This window comes from Cydia strobilella, chromosome Z, assembly GCF_947568885.1.
Source record: "Cydia strobilella chromosome Z, ilCydStro3.1, whole genome shotgun sequence".
NCBI lineage: Eukaryota > Metazoa > Arthropoda > Insecta > Lepidoptera > Tortricidae > Cydia > Cydia strobilella.
This window is the reverse complement of record NC_086068.1, coordinates 15,050,023-15,068,538: the sequence shown is the minus strand read 5'-3', so window position 1 is coordinate 15,068,538 and position 18,516 is coordinate 15,050,023. Positions and strand designations below refer to the sequence as shown.

The 18,516-nt window shown below is 37.9% G+C and overlaps 1 protein-coding gene across 1 annotated transcript; it reads right to left on the bottom strand.

Annotated features, from left to right (window-relative positions):
• Positions 1-8,160: 8,160 nt before the first annotated feature.
• On the bottom strand, positions 8,161-18,272 carry LOC134754753 (pyruvate dehydrogenase [acetyl-transferring]-phosphatase 1, mitochondrial). The gene is made up of 4 exons (XM_063691094.1): positions 17,847-18,272; positions 11,837-11,975; positions 10,454-10,620; positions 8,161-9,430 (listed from the first exon to the last, which is right to left on the bottom strand). Exons 1-4 carry the CDS (start codon positions 18,066-18,068, stop codon positions 8,444-8,446), a joined length of 1,515 nt encoding a protein of 504 aa, XP_063547164.1. The 5' UTR covers positions 18,069-18,272; the 3' UTR covers positions 8,161-8,443.
• Between the last annotated feature and the right edge of the window lie 244 nt (positions 18,273-18,516).

The following is an 18,516-nucleotide window of genomic DNA, read 5'->3' as shown; positions in this document are numbered from 1 at the left end:
TCGAGTTCTGATGATGGGATACATGAGGAATCGAGGGAACTCCTCAAATGTGAAAGGCATACATATAGAGATTTTTGTATTTTCATCAACAAATCCAGTATTTACATTAAAAAAAGTGACATTTGATGAAGGGGAACTGCTGATGATGATCAGAATGGAACTCTTCAATGACACATAGTTCACGTTTGGCGATTTGTTCTCTTCCTTATGGACTCAGACCCAAACTTGGACCCGGACTCGGACCCGGACCCGGGTCTGGACATGGACCCCAACTCGGACCCGGACCCGGACCGAACTCTGACCCAAACTTGGACTCGGACAGCCGGACACGGTCCCAGACCCGGATCCGGAAATGCTACTAGAAAAGTGGGTTAGATGGGTGGGTGGGTTTTGAACTGCGATTCTCACAGAACAGAACTGCTATCAGAAATGATAGGTTAGGTTAGAGCTGTGACCTTTATAGAAAAGAAATGCTACTAGAAAAGTGGGTTTTACCTCCTTTTCTACATAATTAGGCAAAATATGCTGTCTTTTTCATTTCATTGTCTGGAATCTAAGAGTGCACCATCAACAATAAGTCAACTTTCAGCGGCATCCCCCATTTAAGTCGGTTTTTTTTTCTTAAAAATTATTAATTTTGTCGCATTGCTTATGTACTGTCCCTCACGGTCGCACGGTCGTACTTCAGTGTATGATGGCGCCGCCTATTTACTTTTTTTTGATGGACACTTTTTGTTGTGGAGTATTACAGGAGTAGAAATTAAAAACGGCTTTCTATCTTAGCACACGTGTAATGTCTAATGTGACACATACAAGAGAGGAATAAAGTAAAAAAGCGCCTGCCAGTTTTTGCATAGCAATCTTACATCTAATAGATTTCGCTAAATTTGAACATGCCCCCGGGGTGGAAAGGAGCCTTTCAAGCAGAATCGGTAGCCACAGGAAGAGGACAAATCTTGCTGAAAGCGAGTCGAACGACTCCTCCAGCTGTCTCGTCAGCCACTCGAGATATGCCACCCTGTCCAGGGTGAATGGCTACAATGCGTCCGAGTCTCCATTTCAACGGAGGAAGATTGTCCTCCTTCAGCACAACGAGGGTATTACTTTTGAGGAAATCGTGGTTGAGTCTCCACTTGACACGCTGTTGCAGTTCTGGGACGTACTCTTTAGTCCACCGAGCTCAGAAATGTTGAAGGAGCTGTTCGATTCGGTGGAATCGTGTCAGATGCTGGTAAGTGTGGTCCCGCAGATCCTGCACCGGCAATGAGGTGAGTGAGCGTCCGACAAGAAAATGCCCAGGGGTGAGCGCTGAGAGATCGTCCGGGTGTGATGACAGAGGCGTGAGTGGCCGAGAATTCAACAAAGCTTCAATATTGATAAGTGTAGAGTTAGCTGTTCATAAGTTAAGTTACAATTGCCCAACACTCGTTGCAAATGAAATTTAACTGATTTGACACCCGCCTCCCAAAGACCCCCGAAGTGAGGTGCATAAGCAGGCAGAAAATGAAATCTAGTGGTTTTACTAGCTAACTTCTCAGCCAAAGAGTTGCAGTTTTCCTTCAGAAACTTTGTAATTTCATTTTAGGCTCCGACAAATGCAGTGCCGTTATCGGAGTAAATGTTGTCTGGCTGTCCCCGGCGAGACATAAAGCGAGACAGTGCCAGCAAGTAAGTTTTACTATTTAAATCTCCCACCAATTCTAAATGTATCGCCTTGGTTGTGAAGCATATAAAAATAGCAACATAAACTTTAACTAGTGCGCAACCACGACCTTGACGGCTGGCTGCCATCAGTGGACCTGCGTAGTCCACGCCCACATTCCTAAACGGGTAGCCTCCAGGTGACAACCGAGAATTTCGCAAATTCCCCATCAATGGAGCAATTACTTGTCCTTTCATAATTTTACAACGCACACACTGATGGTAGCAAGCCTTTGCCAAATTACGACCTCCTATGGACCAATAGGTGGCCTTAATTGTTGCTAGCAACAGCTGGGGCGGTGCATGGAGAAGCCTTTTATGTTCCTGATTAAATAATAATTTTGTTAATCGATGTAACATAATGGGATGTTTTTTCTCGTACGGAAATTCTGAATTGGAAAGACGGCCTCCCACACGCATTAAGTTGTCGTTGTCTAGGAATGGGTTGAATTTTAAGAGCTTACTCTTTTTTGGTAAATTTTGTTTTTTGGCTAATATATCATATTCTAAAAATGATTCGCTCTGACTGAATTTGGTAATCACCTTTAATGAATCATTTAATTCGTCATGATTGAGGTACGTGGACGACGTCGACGTTGCATTTTTGCGGCATTTTCTAATGAAACGAAGAGCGTAAGCAATAGCACCAATGAGCCGCGAGAGGTTAGAGAAACGATTGAAATCTATTAATGGCTCATGAATTATGTTAACGTGCAATGAAACCTCAACGCGGGTTTCAGGCAGCTCATCGCATTGCTTTGTGGTAGGATTAGAAGGCCACTGAGCCACGTCTTGCTGCAAGAAACTGGGACCCGGCCACCACAAATCTAGCGAGTCTATAACGCTTGAATGCAATCCACGGGAAACTAAGTCCGCTGGGTTTTGGTCTGTTGGAACATGCCTCCAAGTACAACTGCCGGTGATTTCTAAAATGTCCGACACTCTGTTCCGCACAAAGGGTTGCAACCTACTTGGCATCATCTTAAGCCAACCTAACACTACAGTCGAGTCGGTCCAAAATGTCGTGCTTCTGACCTGAGCTCGAAGTGAAATCATGACCTTGTCATACAGTGAGTGAGTGATGGAGCTATCATGCAAAATTCCATGGTGGGGTATTATACATATAACCTTTTTCTTCCCTTGTGACCTGCCTACCATGCGACATGTGACCCAAACTGTCGCACTCTGCCATGAAATCAGTGTGTAAACCTTTAAATGAGGGCTTGGTTTTAATTCTGCGTTCCAATGATAGCATGCAATGCTTTGCGCGTTGAAATGCTTCGCCTAAGACACTTTCGCTTTGTTTTAAAGGAAGCCTGACACAGAATCATCCGTCGGCTAGCCGCGTAGTATTTTCAACGAAATGTTCTTTGCACATTTTCTCTTCAGGTGAATAATGAGACGACTTATGGCTAACTTCTTCGAGTTGCCTAAACCGCGTTAATTGGGTTTGGATGTCGTCGTTACATTTTAAATCATTATTACCTGTGTGCGAGAGACCAGAAGCAAAAAAGCACTGCATACTGGAAGGCAGATGGTCGGCAATTGCCCGACCAGCAACCAAAAAGCCAAAGCGAGTTTCACAGAGCATCGGCAGCCCTAGACCTAGTCTGATGATCTGAGGCTGTGTAGGAAACGAGTCCCAAAACACTTCAGATCCTAATATTATGTCGACAGGTGCAGGTTTATAAAAGTTTGGATCGGCCAAACAGATGTCGCTTGGGATATTAAGATCCCTCAAATCAATTTGACGACATGGGACGTCATCAGTAAGGGATGGCAGAACGTAACAGTTTACTCAATTGTTTATCGATGGAAAATATAACCTATTACATTGGAAAAAATGTAATAGGTTATATTTTCCATCGATAGACAATTGAGTAAACTGGGTGCGTAGACAAGCTGCCAATCATTCACGCTCCGTAGTGCTTCGCAGCGTAGCGTAGTTATAGCTCTTTATCACTTCCATATTAGTGCGACAGACAGATGAATTTCGTTCGTTACGGAGCGTTAACGATTGGCATCTTTTCTACGCACCTTGCTCTTTAGATAATATTTACGTAGGTATTTTGTCAGTATAGAACATTAAAATATTTTGGTTCCTACCAAAATAGCCGAGAACAACCGAGAAAAATAATTCCCAATACAACTGAGAATAAAAATTACTATTTGGAATTATTTTTCTCGGTTGTTACCACTGGGAAAAAAATTCTCAGTTATTACAACTGGTAACAACTTGATGGGATGGTGGTAATGATAATGGGAATAATCGAAATAAAAAGCAACAAATCACTAAAATGTAATAAATACTTTAATAAATGATAATAATAAAACAGAAAAAAAAAACTACCTACATATTTATCATCATTTTTTTACTTCAATACTTTGTAGGTGCAATTATGTTGACGCGACTTTATTGTTAAGAGAATAAGATGATGTCAAGGTAATTTTGAACACCTCGCCCGCTTAGCAACTTCTGCTGCTGACTGTATTATGTGATAATAATTTGATAATGTATGTGCCAATAAAATGCTCTCTCTCTCTCTCTCTCTCTCTCTCTCTCTCTCTCTCTCTCTGTAATGCTTATTTTACAGTCTTGCAATTCACTCTACATATTAGTTATTGAAAGTTTAAATTTGGCCGAACTTAATAACGTCCCATGGAGATGTAAGATCTTGCATCGGGTTGAGTACAAATCCGAAAGTAAAAAGTCAGCTTCACATTAGCCCTTTTAGTGCACTGCCTTATGGGAATATAGTTCAGATCCGGAAACCGCTACCAAATTTTAGTATGCTTTTGGGCATGGTACTGGGTCTCCAAAACTGCCGGGAGACAGCGGTAATATATTTAATAACCTTTCGTTTACACGTGTATGTATGACTCATGGTATAGTTATAATTTAGATTATGCAAATTTCGGCAGTGGTCACATGTATGACGCCATTATTTGTCACTCAGGCACTATAGAGATTGTCTCCCGGCAGTTTTATGATCCTTTTTATATTGCTAATAACATAGTAGAAGCTTATGCGCATGGAGACTATATAAAGGAGCCAAATCTCTATGTATGAAAAGTGTCCATCAAAAAACAGTAATTAGGCGGCGCCACCATACACCGAAATACTACCAAAAACAACCTACGTAATTTGGTCGGGTTATTTATTGCCTTATGTCCCAGAGCCTAACTAGCGCCACCGGAGAGATTAGGAACTATTATTTAAAGCTAAAAGCGATCACTTTTGCAACAATTCTGCCTTAAGAGATTGGCATCCTTTCTATACCATCCATACTTATGCGGATTATCCTGAAAATGACCAATTTCGATTTTTTTTAACTTTCATGCATTTGTTCTAGCAAATACCTACATTTGGAGGCATAATTTTCACATTTTTGGTCTGATTTTGATTATTTTGATATCAGTGTATGGCTTGAGACATCAGCTTTAATTTTGTAGTACATTGTTTTAACGTCCGACTTTTGGTTTGGTTGAAAAACCCAAATAATCGTTTTTTTTTCATCATTTTGATTTATTTATAAATTTCTCTTAAACTATTGTATATTTTGGTACATAGTGTATTAGTGAAATATATAATATTTTATTGGCTTTCGCTTAATACCCCACACGTCGTGTATGTGCAATGTATAGCTTGGGTGCAAAATGCAATATTCGCAACGAGGCGGGAGTCATTTTGATGACGTCATTCCGCTGAAGTAGATGGCCGGCGCCGCTGTCTCCCGGCAGTTTTGGAGACCCAGTACCATGCCCAACAGCATACTAAAATTTGCTAGCGGTTTCCGGATCTGAACTATCTCTTCGACCGTTTCCCATAAGGCATAGTACTATTTGGAAACTATACAAACGAGCCTAATTTCTACGATAAGTCCCCGGCAAGCTCGGCCGAATTACACCTTCCCATACAAACGTAGTTCCGCTCTCATTTTAAAACTACGTGTTGGATTGAAATGAAACCAGGGACCGGCCCGCTATCCCTTATCGGGGTTTTATAAGGGTATTGCATAAGGCTTAACTCACCATACCCTTTGCCAGACGAAACCCTTTGTTTTGGTTTTAAAAACCCTTATATAAAGCTACCACATTTGAGTAATCGGTAGCCCAAATACCCTTACAAAACCCTTATCATCCGCTCACCAACACCTTGCATATTGCTTATAAGGGTTAGCCTTATAAAGGGCTTCCCTTTTAGCATATAAGCGTGCTAATTTAAGTCGTCTACCTTGTTCATAAAGCACACATTACTTCGAATCCGAGCGATCGTCGGCGGCGACGGCGGCGTTCTTTGACTAGGCAAGTATTTTCTTTCTTTTTCATACACTACTATATACTAATCCTGTCTCTTTCACGCAAAGGGAAACCTTTATAAAAAGCGCTTAAAGATAAGGGTAACCCTTATTAAGAGCTAGCCTTATTTTTGGTTAGCTTTTCGGTAAGGGTTAGTCAAAGGTAAGGGTATGAATGGGCTTGCAGCTCAAAAGGGAAAGTCTTTCAATGTGTTAGCCGTGTTTAAGTGTCGCCCATTGAAAGGGTTTTATCGCGGAAAGGGTTGTCCGGTCCCTGAATGAAACTTCGCACATACAATGACATGAGGTATATCTAGGTCTGAAATTAGTTTATATAGCTCCAGTTTATAAAACAAACGAAATAGAGCAAAAACAAGTTTTGTATGAAAAACTTAAATTCCTTGTATTTTTTTTTAACTATGGTATCTGAAACTATAGTTGGTTAAGCAAATCTTGTCAGTAAATAAGAACAAAAAAACTATACTCATCCTTTTCTTTTGGGTGCTAGTACTAGTGTAAGACAAAGATATTATGATTATCTCTGTCTATGTTTGAATTGAGACAGTCCCTTGACAGACTATACATAAACTAATTACAGACATAGATATACCTTATCCCATTGTAAGTACATAGTTTCAGAGCAATCTAGCTAGTAGGGTAAGACCTCCAGTGAATGAACAATTAAGCAATTATCCAAGTTTGAAAAATCATTTCTCAGCATTCATTAATAATTTAATTAATTGCAATTTAATCAATCCTCATTTAATAATTAAGAAAGTTATTTCTGCGATTTTTTATTACTTTCATAGTTTTTGAGTTATAAAATAATTTATCAAAAAGTACCCAAAAACCTAAAGAACATGAAAACTAGTGAATGAACACCGCAGAACCCAGTGAATGAACATAATATCGATCTTTTTAATCAGCATTAAAAAGACATTTTTAACACAAAACCCGTTTCCAGCTCTATTCTAGTAGATATAGCGAAAGCGTTCATTTCTTTTTATCCCTTTTATTTGATATTAAATACATTTGAATGTAATAAAATGATGGTTATTCACCAATAACACAGAAGTCTCGTTGGCCATTCAGCGCGGTAACGCTGCCAGCGTAATGGGGACATTTGAGCCAGGTACGATTCGTGACGGTTATTTTATTTAAACAAAAAAAAATTACGAGGCCTGTTGCGGATATCATCATTGGTATTTTTGGGACGAAGCATGTTGCTGATTTGCATTTGTAGCCACCAGACTAAGCCTGCGTTGCGGATTTTTTACTATGTAACTAGTTTATTTTTTAAGATTTTCTCAATTTCTGTATTTTTTTTATGTAGTGGGCACATTTTTATCGTTTTGTGTGAATAAATGATTGTTCCATAACACAGAAATCTGTTACATATTAATAAGAAAAAGAGAATCAATATTTAAAACAAGAAACAACGAGCATATTTTGATGAAAAAAGGTCAGGCTCAGCAAATAATGCTTAAAATAATAGACTTTTCATTCCGTTGTTCGTGGTTACATTGTTCATACATAGAATTAGTAGAAACCCAATGAATGAACAAGCCAAATTTTGTACTGTTCTTACATAGGCATGAAAAATTTAGTAAATGGACTATAGAAATTTGGTTTATTCCAATACTGGCTGAATGAATCAGAATCGTTTTCTATGCAGAATCACAAAAAACAAGCTCAATACCATTTCGTTTATATATAAATTTAGAAAAAAATATGAAATTTAGACAACACCAGTGAATGAACACACCATTCACTTACTGGTTCCAGAACATTTGATAAGCCAGTAATGGAACTCTAAAAAATAAAGACTTAATCGCATAATACGCCGACAAAGTGTGCATTTATAGAAGGTTTAACTCTTAATCTATCCAAATAACTACTTTACTTACTTTGTACAGGTAAACATTAAATAAGCACTTCATATGTTGCTCCAAACGTCCACTGTTCTTATCTGGGATCTAATTTTTCCATACAAAACTTCAAAACCAGAAACACGTAAATTTCAAACGCCAGTCACATTCAAACTGGTTGAAAATAAATTTATCACGGGTTGCCATTGCATAGGAAATATAGTTGTTTATAAGAAAAAAAATACGACAAGTGTATAGTAGTAGAAATTGCTATATTTCTTATTTAAGACAAAAAACGTGAATTTGTTCATTCGCTGGGGGGAGTTCATTCACTGGAGGGCTTACCCTAGTTTTAAAATGAGAGCGGAACTACGTTTGTATGGAGAACTGAGCTTGCCGGAGACCCATAAGTCAGACAAATGCAATCGTATCGTAGGTCAAGTTCACTTCGGCACACATTAATCTAGCGAACTAATGACTTAAGTGAAATAAAAGAAAAGTTTGCAAAAAGAGGAGAGAGCCAACTTAACTAATAATATTTAAATTTACCATTGAGAAAATCAGTTCTAAAAGGGTTTATGCCGGGCATTGCCTTAGGAACTCCGAGTCGAAGTAAACGACAGTGACGGTGATGTCGTCGCGGAACATGCGGCACACGTCGGGCGCCAGGCTCAGCAAGTGCGCCAGCCGCGAGTGGTCCACGCCGTACTCCGTGCCTCCGATGGCGTGCCTTATCAGGTGGGTCGCGGCGTTCCGATCTTTAGGCTTACTCTTCAGACTTTGCTTTCTGTGAAGCAGCAACTCGTTTATATCTCCTAACTGTATATTCTTTCGCGGCAACTTGAGCGGATTGAAGAATACTTTTCCTTTCATGTGTTCTCCGACTAACTTCACCGTCTGCAAGGGAGTCATCATATCCCACAATCCATCTGAAGCTATAATCAAGAATTTGTCTTTAGGTGTCAGTCTGTGATAATATATGTCGGGCTTGGCCGTTAAGTAAGGTGGACTATGGTAGTAAGCGGGTATTGCCCTCTCTCCGTATATAGGGACCGCTAATGCAGTGAGTGTTTCCACGGACCATTTATACCTGCAGTCTCCCATGCTACGAAGGGGGGCCAGCTCGCCCAAAAGTCTATCTCTCCTGATTACGGTTTTTTTCTCATCCTCTGGGTGTTCACTCCAAATCCTTTTTAATTCATCAAAATTTTCAGAATTGTGCTCTTTTGTAATTTTAGTAGCTACCCATTCATCATCCTCGGTCTTGGTCCCTATCACAGCGTTACAATCTCCAACATTCGCCACATGCAGGTGGGGGCCATTTACATGAGATACACAGGTGACAGCACCTGATAAAGCTACCGATAATGTCTTTGGATTTATTTTTCCAGTTTTTTCAAATGGTTCTACTGCTTCTCTTGAGATATCACTATCTAATTTCATAATTGCCTTTTCTAACGCCGTGCCGATGTCTACATTACTTTTACGTGTTTTAGCTAGTTCTGTTAAATAATCCTTGAAATTATTTTCATATGTCAACTTGAGGTCTTGTACAATTTCAACCTGCAAAACAAAACCATTAAGTAAGATTATGCTCAGTTGTTAAGTATACTTATAAGGTCAACGTGGTGAAGGTCAGGTTCAGACTACCACATTCCTGGGTTTTGAACTGGACAGAGGGCTGCAGTGGGAATCGCTCATAGGCAGAGTGTGTAACAAGCTAGCGAGCGCCAAGAGCAAGCCCTGCTTGGTCTAGCAAGAGTGGTGCCCAGAAATGTGGTACGGTCATGTTACTTTGCCACTGTACACTCGCTCCTACAATATGACGCAGAGCTGTGGGGTCGCGCTGCCGAATGGGAGCGCATCTTTCGCATGCAAAGGAGAGCCGTCCGAGCGATTGTGCAGGTGAGTCAAAGCACCTCCGCAAGACCTTACTTTAAGGATCTTCGGATACTTACTCTGCCCTCCCTTGTGATATTCCAAGTGGCTACATTACATACGTGCGATGTCACCTTGACGAATACTCAAGTGGAGCGGATATTCATGGGCGAAACCTACGAAACGCCCATAAACTCGTGGGCGTCAGGCATAAATTGGCGAAATCCGCAAAACTGACACATATAATGGGACCGGCGGTTTAGGTTTACAACCGTCTGCCACCACACGTCACAGAAGCGCCGTCGCTAAACAGTTTTAAATGCAGGCTAAAACGGTGGCTTATCGAGCACACTTTTTACAGTTTTGCAGATTTTATTAAATAAGTAATTACCTAATGTTATTGTAGGTATACTTTTATTTGACATGTATATTGATAACGATAATTGTAATTTAATTGTAAATCTTATTTTTTTTATTTTGAATGTAATTTTTCTATTTATAATGCTAATTTTATTTTAATTGTTATTTTTTTTAATTTAATTTTTAATGTTATTATACAAAGACATGTAATATGAATTATTATGAATATACAAAATATGAAATATATGAAATATGAAGATCTTCTTGCCCTATGACGGTCTTTCCAACCAAAAGTTTTATATACCGGTCTTCTCCACATTGACCTTAAGTAAGACATAGGATACGTACTCTATCATTGTAAGTTTCCAGCAAACTCTCCCGAGGGTGGTCATTTATAACTTTGGTTAATATGTCGTCAGGGAGGAGTGCTGCCGCTATATAGTTAAACAGCCGCTTGGAAATAACTTGAGCGCAAGCGGGCCCGCCGTGACCATCAAATACTCCCATTAGTAAGCCTAAAATTGCAATTACAGTCATATCTTTACTAGAACAAATAAATGTAAGAATTAGAAGCAACCCAAGAAGCTTGCAAATACTTACTACCTAGACAAGGATATTCACGCTGGTACAAAAATCGCATTATAGACCGCGAGCCATGAACAGATTTCCATGACCAATCGCCTCCCTGGCGATAACTCGTTTAGTGGTTAACGGATATGTATGATGATCCCTCGTGGACACCAGCTGCCGCTCCGTTGGTAGGTTGAGGAATGGCAGCCACCGAAACACGTTTAAAAAAAAAGTTTGTCATCGCCTCCCGTTTGATACTTTGTCAGATGATAGTTTAGATGCTATTGTGACTTAGAAAAATTGTCAGCCGGTTGTATCGCGGTGGAAAGAACGTCAGCTGGTCGCATAAACATGTAAAAATAAGCGCTTTACCTTTTTATGACAGTGATACCAAATCATGAAACTTTGCATGTAGCATCCCTCAGGCGTTTCAATAAACGGATTACGCATTACGCATACTTTGCGGATATAAGTGGTAAGGCGCGTATTTTTTACATATTCATGTGATCAGCGGACGGCCTTTCCACCGCAATACAACTGGCTGACGGTTTTTTTAAATTTAAAATAGCATCTAAACTATCATCTGACACAATATCAATCGGGAGGCGACGACTAAAAACCTAGCTTTTAAGTTTACCACCTGTACAATTACTTTGTGAATTTGCAATAAAATATTGAGTATTGAAAAACATTATTTTTTACATGTTCATATCATCAACTGACGGGTTTTCTACCGCGATACAACCGGCTGACTATTTTTTAAATTCATTATTTATAGCATCTAAACTATCATCTGACAAAGTATCAGCGGGGAAGCGATGACTGACGATGTGACGATATATGCTCCTGGCCCACGGTCTATTACAATAAGATGTAATAAAACACGCTCTTATGTAAGAGTACCAATACACAATAGTATTGTTTATTTATTGTGTAGCTTGTTACTAGAGGTATTGAACAGAATGTAAACACACAAAAGCAGATGACTCGGTCATTGCACATTATGTTTAGGGGTTTGCGTTGTTGGTTTTGCGAAATATTATCTATTCGCATGTACCGCAATAATAAATACACACACCAGAAGAAAAGTAATTAAATATGAATAACGTTATATGGCTACATCACCACTGTTTCAATTTGCTTATGAATATGCAGATCTACCTGGTATCATCTTGCATTGTGCCTCACTCCTTGTATCTTCAATTGGACTATTTGAAGCCAATTGATTGGAATCATAAGATTTGATAGATCCTGTTGTGAATTCTTTACTGAACTCATTTTTTCGTAATATTACAGTTACCTAAAACGAAAAAGCAAAACCTTGTGAAATAATTTTATTAATTCTTTATAAGAAACATAATGTATATGTAGAACATATACACTTGCTTAGGGATAACTTCAAAGGCGGGGTAATTTTAAAAATAGCAAATATATACTAAAAACCAAGGAGAAGTGCGAGTCTGACTCGCCAACCGAGGGTTTCGTACTTTTTAGGTTTTTGTTGTTAGAGCGGCAACAGAAATACATCATCTGTGAAAATTTCAACTGTCTAGCTATCACCGTTCATGAGATACAGCCTGGTGACAGACAGACGGACAGCAGAGTCTTAGTAATAGTCTCGTTGTTACCCTTTGGGTGCGGAACCCTAACTAGAAGCACTTTCTACTGTAGTAACAGTAAGCAAAATGCCTGTAAGATATACGTTACGTACAAATAGCCATACATTTGACGCGCCCATCCTCCGCACAAATCGGCCGACTGTTTTGTACAAAAAGTTACAGACAGTCGTTAAATGCTCTTCATTGGCATGTCATTCAGTATGCAAATATAGAATAGTGGTGAAGATTAACCATAGGTATGCACAAGTATCTGCTCCAGATAACTTTATTTTATACATTAAGATGCATACTCAACTTAAATTTCAAATTGTTTTTAAACTAGAAAGGTATTGATTTTAGCTGACACAATTCATTCTTAGTTAGGAAAACGGGACTTAATTGCATATAATTAAGTTTTTAAATTTACCGCCGACGTTTCGAGGATTGCGTTGTCCCCGTGGTTCTAGCCGCGAGTTTTTCGAACTACCCGCACTTGATCCTGTTTATTAACTTGAATGTTTTGAGCACTAGGGATGTTACTCGGTCGACATACTACACTAACAATATTCGATTTTTCAACTATCGATATTTGTTTCTGCTTACATTTACTAATGACTGGATTCCATGTAGATGCGATCCTAAAACCCTCGCCCCGATTGAAAATTGCAATGTTTTTTTTTTTCAATGGCTTCCCCGCACTTTTCTGCTGTAGAAACTGCGATCCGTGGAAAGGATTTTAGTGTTATGTAGCTCAATCCAGTGGTTTGGTCCTGACTCCAGTAAATGCTCAGCTATGGCAGATTTTTTCAGCTGCGACAACACCATCCTCGAAACGTCGGAGGTAAATTTAGTAACTTAATTTCAGTGATCGAAATAGGCAGATTATAAATACCTAAACTTGGTAGAACAAAGTCATAAAGCGGAGACTGCCTTGCTATAACATTCTTGTGATAAACGTACTAAGTAAATAATATTGTTATAAACATGGTAAAAAACAATAAATAAAAAAATAAAAATAAAATACAATTTTTATTTCCAAATTTACAATTTTTTTACATTAGAAGTTTTAGCGTATTGGTTAGTAAGTTTCTTATAGTTAGTAGTTAGTTTTAGGTTTATATGTATGCTATTTACTATCTATTTATTTAATTTGGACCGCTCTTCAGGTGTAGGCCTCCTCCAATTCTCTCCATTTCTGCCTGTCTTCCGCTATGTTTAGCCAGTCTTTCCCTGCAGTTTATTTTATATCGTCTAGCCATCTTTTAAATGGCTTTCCTACTTTCCTTTTGCCAATAGGGCCTTTCCATTTCGTTGCCAATATTGTCCATCTATGGTCTTCCGTGCGATATGTCCTGTTCACCGCCATTTTAATTTGAGGGCTTGAGTTAGTGCATCTTGTAACTTTGTTTTTTCTCTTATAGATGTACTCTTTATTTTTTGTATCTTTTTTATGTTGAGCATGCTCCTCGCCATGGCTCTTTGGGTGGTTCTTATCTTTCTCTTTATTTTATCTGTAAAAGTACACGTTTGGCACCCATAGAGCAGGCTCGGTAGAAGGCATGTATCTGCCACTATCTTTTTTAGGTTTAAGCTGTATTTGCCTTTTAGGATTTCTTGCAGTGACCAGAATTTCCTCCAGGTCCTGTTGGCTCTCCTTTCTACCTCTTCTTCGTTGTTTGTTTTTGTGAAGGACAGTTGCTTTCCTAGATATATATATTGGTCTACATAGTCTATGTTGTTGCCGTTGATATTTATTTGTATTTGTTTGCTGTTTGTCATTATTTTGGTTTTATTTGTGTTCATTTGTAAGCCTGCTTTGGTGCTTTCTTCATCTAGTTGGTTTATAAGCTCTCTTAGTTCTGTTGCATTTTCAGCTACTATGACTATGTCGTCTGCAAATCTCAAATGGTTTATTAACTGGCCCTCCAGGTTAATGCCTTTTGATTCCCATTTGAGATTCCGAAATATGATTTCCAGGACAGCAATAAAGATCTTGGGTGATAAGGGATCTCCTTGTCGGACTCCTCTCTCTATCCTTATCTGTTTCCCTCTTGTCTCTAGCTTGACTCGGCTAGTGCTTTTCGCGTATTATTATTATTATTATTATAGCCTCTTTGTTTCCATACTCTTTTCCATTATTTAGTTTTTTTTTTTTTTTTTTTTTATTTAAATTTGGTTAAAATATGTTTTTATGCTGTTGTTGTTTCTGTTATTTTTTCTTCTTTCTTGGGGTATGGATCCCGTTTGGGTAAAGGCCTCCTCCCATTTCTTCCATAAATATCTATGTTTGGCATTGTACATCCAGTCTTTCCCGGCAACCTCTACTATGTCATCGGTCCACCGTTTGACAGGTCTTCCAGTTTTCCTCTTCGCTGGTAATGGTCCTTTCCATTTTGTTGTTAATGTTGTCCATCTGTTATCTATACACCTTGAGATGTGTCCTGCCCATTGCCACTTGAGCTTTAGAGCTTGTGTGAGCGCATCCTTTACGTTTGTTTTGCTTCTTATAGTTTCGTTTCTAATTTTATGCATTTTGTTAATTCTCAGTATGCTTCTTTCCATAGCTTGTTGTGTAGTATTTATTTTTTGTTTGATTTTGTTAGTATAAGTCCACGTTTGGCATCCATATAGTAAACTGGGCAAAAGGCATGTGTCCATTACTATCCTTTTTATCTTCATACTATATTTTCCTTTCAGAATTTCTTTGAATGACCAGAACTTTCGCCATGTAATATTCTTCCTTCTATCTACCTCTTCCTCGTTATTAGTCCGTGAAAAGGAAATTTGCTTGCCCAGGTATATGTATTTCTTTACATACTCAATAGTGTTTCCATTGACATTGATGGGAATGTTTGGGCTGTTAGTCATTACCTTCGTTTTGCTTCTGTTCATTTGTAGGCCTACTTTATTGCTTTCTTTTTCTAGTGTGCATAGCATATTCTCTAGTTGTTTGGCATTTTCCGCAAATATGATTATGTCGTCTGCAAACCGCAGATGCGTTAGGTGACATCCTTCAATGTTGATACCATATCCAGTCCAGTTTAAGTTTTTAAAAATATTTTCTAGTACGGCAATGAAAAGCTTAGGCGACAGAGGGTCGCCTTGCCTCACTCCTCTTTCAATTTTAATATGATCTCCTCTTGTTTCAAGTTTAACTCTGCTTGTGCTATGTGAGTATATGTGTTTGATGATATTTATGTATTTCTCTTCTACTCCTGACATTTTCAGTGCATTCCAGATTGAGTTATGGCTGATGCTGTCGAAGGCTTTGCTGTAGTCAACAAAAGCAACATATAATGGTTTCCTGAATTCATTAAATTTTTCGATTAGTTGTTCCACTACATGTATATGATCGGTGGTGCTAAAGCCTGAGCGGAAGCCTGCCTGTTCTCTTGGTTGTATGGTGTCGATTTTTATAGCAATTCTTTTCAGTATAATCGATGTGAAGAGCTTGTATACACTTGTCAGTAGGCTAATGGGTCTGTAATTTCCAATGTCTAGTGGGTCTCCTTTTTTGTATATTAGTACTATATCAGAAGAGCACCATTGTGTTGGAACTATTTCAAATTCTAGTATCATATTAAATAATCTCGCTAGGTGCTTAAGTAATATTGGAGCTCCTAGTTTAAGGCAGTCATTTGCTAGTCCATCTGGGCCAGGGCTCTTTTCATTTTTCAATTTCTTTATGTGAGAGTTTACTTCGTCTTCGTCAATTGATTTAACTGAGTTGCACTCATTGTTGTTGATATGTTCTTGCTGTAATGGAGTATTTTCTTTCTTGCTGTAGAGTTCTCTATAAAACTTAGTTGCATGCTCTAATATCTCCTTTCTTGATTTGGTTTCGCCTGAGCCATTCTCTAACTTTTGTATCCAATTCTTGTGTAGAGCCATTTCCTTGTAAGCTCTTTTGGTACTTCTGTGCGTTTGTAGATTTCTTGTTATTATCTCTTCCCTGTAATTATTGTAGTCTTCTTTGATTGCTTTGTTAGTATTTTTAAACATTTTTGTGAGTTCCTTTTTTTGTTCTTTAGTTTTGTTTTTAGTTTGTATTAATTCTGCACGTTTCTTGATTAGTTCTTTTGTATGGTTGCTAAGTATTGTATGTTGTTTCCTTCTAGTTTCTTCCCTACTTTGTAAACTGCGCAATATATTCTCTTCCAAGTAGTTGTAATATGTTTGTACACTTTCAGGCATATTGGTCAGTTCTCCATTAAGATTTGTTTTTAGGTTGTCTATGTAATTTTTAATTTCATCAACAGTTTTAGGGCTTCTTATCTTGTTTTTATAATTTTTTCTGTTTTTACTTTTGTGGCATAGATTGAATGTTGCTCGAAGTAGTCTGTGGTCCGAAGAGAAGTTGATTTTGTTTAAAACTTCCATGTTTTGGACCATATGCGGTTTATTTGTCATAATAAAATCTATCTCATTTTGGATTTTATGATTGGGAGATGTCCATGTCCATCGCTTTCCCTTTTTTTTCTTGAAAAGTGTATTGATAATTAGTAGGTTGTGTTCGAGAGCATAGTCTACTAATAGTTGACCCCTCCTTTCGCGTATATATTCTTTATAATATTAATGGATTTTTGGTCCACATTGAGCTGTTTCAATGCATTCCAAATTGCGCTGTGATTGATGCTATCAAATGCCTTACTATAATCTATAAAGGTGACGTATAGGTTCCTCATTTTTATCCAATACAATCAATAGGCGTAAAATAAAGTAACTAATTTTATAGGGGCCAATAAGCGTTTTGAATGTTACGTGAAAATAGCAAAGTAAAAAACTTCTGTGCCTCGTTTAAAAAAAAAATTGATTGTTTTATTTTACGCCTATTGATTGTATCGGACAAAAACGAGGAATGCGCTGTTTTTACCGCATTTATTACAATACTACTTACTCAGTACATTTCCAGGACTTTAGTCCTGCAAAAAAGTTTATCGCAAGGCAGTCTCGACTTTACGGCTGTATTCTACCAAGTTTAAGTATTTATACACTACCAATTCCGATCACTGTTATTTTTTATATGCAATTAAGTCCCGTTTTGCTAAATAATTATGAGTAAAATCGTGAAAGTTTCAATCAGTGTTTTACGAGTTACACAGTTTAGACACAATAAGTCGGCTATGGCAGACTATGGTGTCCAAAAGGTTAATTAAATTTCAAATAGACATTCCCATTGCAAGAATTTTTAAGCGTAAAGGGCTAACCTTTAGAATGGATATATCTGTGTTATGTGCAATAATTTGATAATTAGGTTTTTTTTTTAAACACAGTTCTAACAACTGTGTAAATTTCTCAAATTCAGACTGGATGAGTCCTTACAAACCATATTGTTAATTGTTACCCACCACTTAGAGAAGTCAATTCTGAGATGTGTTCATTGTGATTTCAATACATTTTTTGTTCAAAAAGTCGTGATGCTGACCCAAAAAGCATTCAAAAAGGGGCCCCAAATATACATCAATATCAGTTAATGCATCAAGTGCACGAGAATGCAAAGGATAAAATATTTTGGATAATTTTGGATGTAGATTTTATATGTATAAACAGATATAATTAAAAGGTCTGCTTACCTCCTGCGGTGAAGGTAAAACAGTCGTACCATCCTTCTGGACCTTTCCTTCTCCTGGCGTCGTGTGTAAGTTTCTTGTGAAACAAAGGCTTGGTAAGTTACAAAGGATACTACGACATTCTGATTTTGTACTCTTACCCCAAATACTAATAATTTCCTGTCTTAACAACCTATCTAATTGTAGACAAGTTCTTAGGATTATATTTACATGCAAGGTATTCATATTCTATATTTCTTTTGGGGTTAACCGGGCATGTTATGCAATCACTTTTTTGATGTTCGTGTATTCAGACGGCTGACTGACAACGGACAACTTGATTTATTAAGTTTTTGATCCAATTAACACCTCCAATGACTTTATTTTATCACATAATTTAAAAATGAAAAGTAAGTTTTAAAATAAATAATGAACATTCAATTTTTTTTCTGACGTACAGGTGCTGTGCTACCAGCGCAAATTATCTTAGTTTAGTTAGTTTTAGGACTGAGTTCTTTTTTATTTTTTTTTTTCATTTATTTGGAGCATTGGCAACACGGCCATCAGCTCAAACATCAATACATCAGTACAAACTACAAACACATCCTTAACTACTTAGAAAAGAAATACATAAACAACTTAAAAACTACTAAAACACAAAACAAAAGGAAAGAAAAAAAGGGGTCACCTATAA

Excerpts from the sequence above, each read along its gene's own strand:
- LOC134754753 (XM_063691094.1), bottom strand. The coding sequence starts at position 18,068 with ATGAATACCTTGCATGTAAATATAATCCTAAGAACTTGTCTACAATTA. Across the intron at positions 11,976-17,846 it reads TTTTACCTTCACCGCAGGAG|GTAACTGTAATATTACGAAA; the intron begins GTAAGCAGACCT and ends TTTTCGTTTTAG. Across the intron at positions 9,431-10,453 it reads TGGAAACTTACAATGATAGA|GTTGAAATTGTACAAGACCT; the intron begins GTACGTATCCTA and ends TTTGTTTTGCAG.